Raw genomic sequence first — 6,000 nt, forward strand, 5'->3', positions numbered from 1 at the left:
AATCGCAGGCAGATTCTTTACCACCTGAGCCACCAGAGAGTTTTATTTCTGGCCTCTCATGGAGCCTTTTACTGTGGCAGAAGGTTAAAAACATCAAGAAGTCAGGTCACTGTCTTCGAACACAGGATAAGATCAAATCTGATAGTACAAGGTGAACTTTCAAGCAGATACTAAGATCTTTAATCACTGGGGATGAAAAAAAAACAGTATGACATTTAAGCTATTACAACTCTGAAATTATGAAGTCAATAAACAAAAACTGGAGAGAATGGAAAAGTGTTTGTTAGAGTAATGGGGTTTGTATCTCCTTCCCCCGACTTGTTTTCTTAGGTGTCATACCACAGCCAGCATTAATGAAAAGCCACTCAACAGTTTCTCATTTAAACCAGCAGCACAGGTGTTATCTCCTTTCTGCAGATGGAAGCTCAGGAAGGTAACATCTCACTTGATAACAATCACACAGGTAATGTGCTGCTGGCTGCTGGTCGGCTCTCCAACTCCGGCCTGCCTTTCCCTCTGTCCCAAAGCAGGCTGTACAGTTCACAGCAAAGAATCTTCTACTTGGCCCAAATCAGTGGTTTAGATGTTAGCATTCTTTTCCATCATTTAAACTGCAGTTATCTAAATAAGAAAAGACAAAGAGATGACAGGCCAAGGACTAAACTGAAAAGACACAGGAAGACAGGAAAAGGGACGTGTGTAAGGGCAGTGGTCCCCAAGCTTTTGGGCACCAGGCACTGATTTCATGGAAGGCGATTTTTCCATACACTGAGGAGGGGGATGGTTTGCAGATGATTCACGGGCATTACGTTTCTTGTGCGCTTTATTATGACTACATCAGCTCCACCTCAGATCATCAGGTATTAGATCCCGGAGGTTGGAGACCCCTGTATAAAGGGTTGTGACAGAACCTAGTATCACTTAAAGCAGCAGGACCTCCTTGCCCTCTTAAGAATTCTTGAGGCCTCCACACAAAAACCTGTACATGGATGTTTATAGTAGCTTTACGCTTAACTCCCAAAACGTGGAGGTATCCAAGGTGGAGGTGCCTGGATAAATAAACCGGTTCATCCAGACAATGCGGCAGCATTCAGCACGAAAAAAGAGATGAGCTCTCAGGCCATGAAAAGACATGGAGAAAGCTAAAACACACATTACCAAGTGAAATAAGGCAATCTGAAAAGGCTACATACTGTATTATCGCAACTATATGATTCTAAGAAGGCAAAACTGTGGAAACAGTGAAAAGATCAGTGGTTGCCAGGGGTGGGTGGTGAGAGAAACACAGCGTTGACAATGTTTCAGGCGGTGAAAACACTCTGGATGACACCATAATGATGGGAGCGGCGCTGCGCTCAGTTGTGCCCGACTCTTTTGCAACCCCGTGCACTGTAGCCCGCCAGGCTCCTCTGTCCACGCAATTTTCCAGTCAAGAATTCTGGAGTGGGTTGCCATTTCCTCCTGCAGGGGATCTTCCCAATTCAGGGATTGAACCCACATCTCCTGCCTTGGCAGTGGATTCTTTACCACTGAGCCACCTGGGAAGCCCCTACAATGACGGGTACGTGTCATTAAACATCTGTCCAGACCCACAGAACGTACAATGCCAAGAGTGAACTCCAACGTAAACTGTGGTCTCTGAGTGACTATGATGTACCCACGTAGATTCACCTTTGGCTAAAAAAAAAAAAGAAAAGTCCATTCTGGTGAGTGATGTTGATAATGGAAGAGGTTATGCCTGTGTGGAGACAGGAGGTATCAATATATGGGAAGTTTCTGTACCTTCCTCTCAATTTTGTTCTAAACCTAACACTGCTCTTTAAAATTGTCTTTTAAAAAATTGTTAGGGTCTGCAAATATCTATGGGTATTTATGGTATTTATCATATTAGAAATTATAAAAGAAAAAAATGTTTAAATATTTATATCATTTGAATGTAACAATAAACTCATTAAATGTCTACAAAAAGAACCACATTTTTAATTAGAAAAGTGGCATTGTTCTGCGTCTTTACAAGTCTGGTTAATGTCTGCCTTGAAATAACTGGATGCTGCTCTCTGCTTCTGCAGATACGTTGGGAAAGTATACATCCTATAGTTTCTGGGAACTACCACTGTACCTTCATGAGAAAATGAGGATGAAAGGGTCAGTAACTGCTTCATGTTATCACTAAAATAATTTCTAACTTGTGAAGCTCCTGAAAAAGTCTTGGGTACCCCCCAGGAGTCCCTGGACCGTGCTTTGAGAAAGATAACATAAAGAAAACGGTGTGAGAGAGAAGGGGAAAGGACAAGTTGGGGAGACAAGGGCCCACCCACCCTCTCACCTGTCACCTCCTCTAACCCCTGCTCCCCCCACCAGTTACCTCCAGTGCAGAAACCACAGCTTCCTCCCCAAGGATGACCTGCTTTTATTCCGAGCATCTCCTCCTTCAGCCTAGCTCATCCTTGAGACAGAAACATATGCTAACTGGTTAATCTTCCTTCAGAACATACTGGTGTTTTTTAACTGGGGCTTTCTTAAATTAAAGCTCCGAAGCCTGATTCTAAAAATGGGCTTATCAGAAGACCTGAGATGGGGTGAGACCCCAGCAGAGCGCAGGAGAAAGTCCTCAACGAGACACAAGGGCTGCTTCTTGGGTTATTTTCTCCGTCTGCAAACTTAGGCTGCACCAAGCCCTCTGTCCACTTTTCTGGGCTGTGCTGCCATCAAATGACTTCTGGGCCTGAATCCACCTTGCAACCCAAGCACCCCAGCCGCTGTTCACCCGCCCCCGCGCACACCTGGACTCCGCGAGGCCCCTGGGAGTCCGCAGCATGTCAGCAACCAGATACGACCCCGGGCAGAGCCAGTCCATCCCTGTGCGAGGAAAATGCCCGCACTTCTCTGCAGGCACGACCCGGGATAACGCTGTTCTGCGCCGCGTTCCGCGCTTCTGTTCCGGACCAGGCGACACGGTGGCCCTGGGGGCGCTCCACGCCCGCTCCAACCCGGTTTTCTGCCCCCTCTCCCGGCAAGGGGTGACACCCAAAGTCGGGGACTCAAGAAACAGGTTAGGAAACCGGTTCAGAAGCTACCGCTCTGGGCCGAGCATCCCGTCCGCCGCTGCGGGGCGCGCCGGTTCGTCCCTGCTCTCCGGGTTGGAGGGAGCGCGGTGGGCAGAAGCCGCCTCCTGAGGGCCACGAAGTCGCCGGCTCTGCGGCGTCCACAGGACTGGGGCGGGCAGCCCATCTTCGTCAGGTCGGGAGGGACCTGTTTTCGGGCGCAGCACACACACCCCAGCTCGCCCTGCCCGGGGTGCAATGCGAGGTGCCCTCGGGGACCCGTACCTGGGCCGGAAGAGCGGACAGCCGCCCAGGAGCCCGCGCAGCTCGTTTTTGAGGCTCCAGAACTCGCCGTCCAGGTAACGGTGCAAGGATGAGTCCCCGAGCCCCAGGTCCGCCGGCTCCATGGTGCTGTCGGGCCTCTGGCGCGTCTCTGCGGCCGCTGCCCCGCGCGCCTCCTCCCGCCAGTGGCCGGGAGCGCACGCCCTCTCCTCTCCACGCCGCTGGCCCGTCTCCTCCCTCCTCCGCCGCCTGCCCCGCCCTCCTGCGCGCTGACCCTACCCCGACGCGGCTGCCTGGGCACCCAGTGAAGAAAGAAAGGTCCCAGGACTCTGGGCTCTTAGAATGGTCTCCCTCCCCGCCTTGCCCCGGGGCTTGAGTTCCTGCTGCCCGTGCCCTCGGCTCAGCTGTCCCTCCAGTCGGTGGCCCACAAGAACCCTGGTATTAGAACCCTAGAGGGGAGGTTGGTCTGTAGACACCGGGGCCTGGCTGCTCACAGCTGAGGCATCTCACAGAGCAGACCTCTTGTATCAGCAGCCTCTCTGCGCCCAAGATCCAAGATGGCCTGGCCCATGCTCTGGCCCCAGGTCAGCTGCAGCTTGGCATTCCAGCAACTTGAACATTACTGTAATCTGGGGGAGTGGCCTGGGGCTACAGGGTAGCTGGGAGATGCAGACAGAACAGACAGTGAACAAACATGAACTCATCTCCCAGAACCCTCCTTCTGTTGCTCTAACGAGTGACAAACCTTCGTTCCTTTCCTAAGTCTCATTTACTTTACCGATTCTGCATCTAAGTAGAAAGGCAATGTTCGCTGTTTCCTCTCAAAGGCCGCTGGGCTGGGGAGATGACTTGGGGAGTGTGCTGCAGTGGGCCCTTGGATCTCTGTTTGCTGTCGTGAGGTTAATGAATATCATCTGTATTAGTTTCCTGCTTGTGGCTCAGTCCTAAGCCTTGTCCCACTCTTCCCGACCCTATTTGACTGCGGCAGGCCAGGCTTCCCTGTCCTTCACCATCTCCCGGAGTTTGCTCCAACTCATGTCCGTTGAGTCAGTGATGCCATCCAGCCGTCTCATCCTCTGTCACCCCCTTCTCCTCCTGCCCTTAATCTTTCCCAGCTTCAGGGTCTTTTCCAAGGAGTCAGCTCTTCACATCAGGTAGCCAAATTATTGGAGCTTCAGCTTCAGCATCAGTCCTTCCAGTGAATATTCAGGGTTGATTTCCTGTAGGATGGACTGGCTTGAACTCCTCGCTGTCCAGGAGGTTTTTAGCTCTGTATTTTCAGGGTGCTGTGTGAGCCAAGGACTGTACTGAGGCATAGAGCCCCCGTGCCCCTCTTCTCCTGAGGATTCTGGAGCCTGGGCAATCCCTGGGGCCTGCCTGGAGCCACAGCTCTGCTTTAGCTGATGGTCTCCCCCTTTTGGGGCACCGGAGCCTATGTTTGTTGAGAGGGTTGGTTTGTTGTGAGGGTGTTGTCAGGAGGGGCACCCCCAGTTGCACACGAGCCCTTGCTGTGAACCTGCTTCTGCCCAAAGGCCTGCCCTAGAGCCTGACCTGCCCCAAATTTGTCTGTGACTGATCTTGTGACTTTAGATAAGAATCTTCATCTCTCTTAGTTTCAATTTCTTCATCTGAAACTTGTGGCTAATATGATCTACATTTTTTTAAAGACTATAATTATGTATACATAATATTTGCCTCATATTAGGTGCTCTGTGATGGTCAGTGGGATGTTCTGTGGGATTATTTAAATTGTGGACATATTCCACAATGACTGCAGGAAATCTGAATAGAATATTCATTGTAGATTTCTCAAAAAAAAAAAACAAACTTCCCTCTCCTTGTAAGGATACCAATCAATGGGTTGGGCCCCATCCTACTCCACTTTGACCTCATCTTAACCTGATTCAGTTCAGTTCAGTTCAGCTCAGTCGCTCAGTCGTGTCTGACTCTTCTGCTTACATCTGCAAAAACCCAGTTTTCCAATAAGGTTACATGAACTTTCAATCCAGTATGTGCATGTGTGCTAAGTCACTTCAACCATGTCTGACTCTTTGAGACCCTTTGGACTGTAGCCCACCAGACTCCTCTGGCCATGGGATTCTCCAGGCAAGAATACAGGCGTGAGCAGCCATTCCCTTCTCTGGGGGAATCTTCCCAATCCAAGGATCAAACCCGGCTCTCCTGCTCACAGAACAGCTTCTTTACTGTCTGAGCCACCTGGAAAGCCACCTGGAGAAGTCAGAGAACACAGGCTAGATGCGCCAGTTACAGCATCAGAAAACCTTCCCCAACAAGACGCCTGCTAGAGGAGTTAGGCATGTCCTGGAGAAAAAGGCTGGGCTCAGAACCAGAGTGCCCACAGCAGGACCTCATAAGGGAAATGCAGGAACCCAGCAGCCCAGGCCTCTGAGAAGGGTGTCCAGTGGCCCACAGTGGACCAGGCATGGCATCCAGGTTTGTGCTCGAGGGCCATCCTGCAGCCCTGGGCTCTCCATAGAAGAGGGAGGCTATGATGGCTGCTGGCTTCATTTTGCACTGCCCCAGCCCCTCAGTCCTTGTAGGAGAGGCAGGCCCTTGGCGTGGACATTGAGAGAGCATTCTCCTGTGTGGATGGTGGCAGGCAAGAATCTTTTAAGCTCCTTCCATAGATGAGTGGCCAGGAACGTTAATGACT

General features: G+C 50.8%; 1 protein-coding gene across 1 annotated transcript in view; it reads right to left on the bottom strand.

Moving 5' to 3' along the window:
* ACOXL (acyl-CoA oxidase like) overlaps positions 1-3,451 on the bottom strand; it is a 356,241-nt gene extending 352,790 nt beyond the window's left edge. Inside the window, exon 1 of the mRNA XM_052647950.1 lies at positions 3,330-3,451. Coding sequence (XP_052503910.1) covers positions 3,330-3,451 — 122 coding nt within the window. The remainder of the gene's footprint in view (positions 1-3,329) is intronic.
* Positions 3,452-6,000: the final 2,549 nt, after the last annotated feature.

This window comes from Budorcas taxicolor, chromosome 11, assembly GCF_023091745.1.
Source record: "Budorcas taxicolor isolate Tak-1 chromosome 11, Takin1.1, whole genome shotgun sequence".
In the NCBI taxonomy this organism is placed as follows: Eukaryota; Metazoa; Chordata; class Mammalia; order Artiodactyla; family Bovidae; genus Budorcas; species Budorcas taxicolor.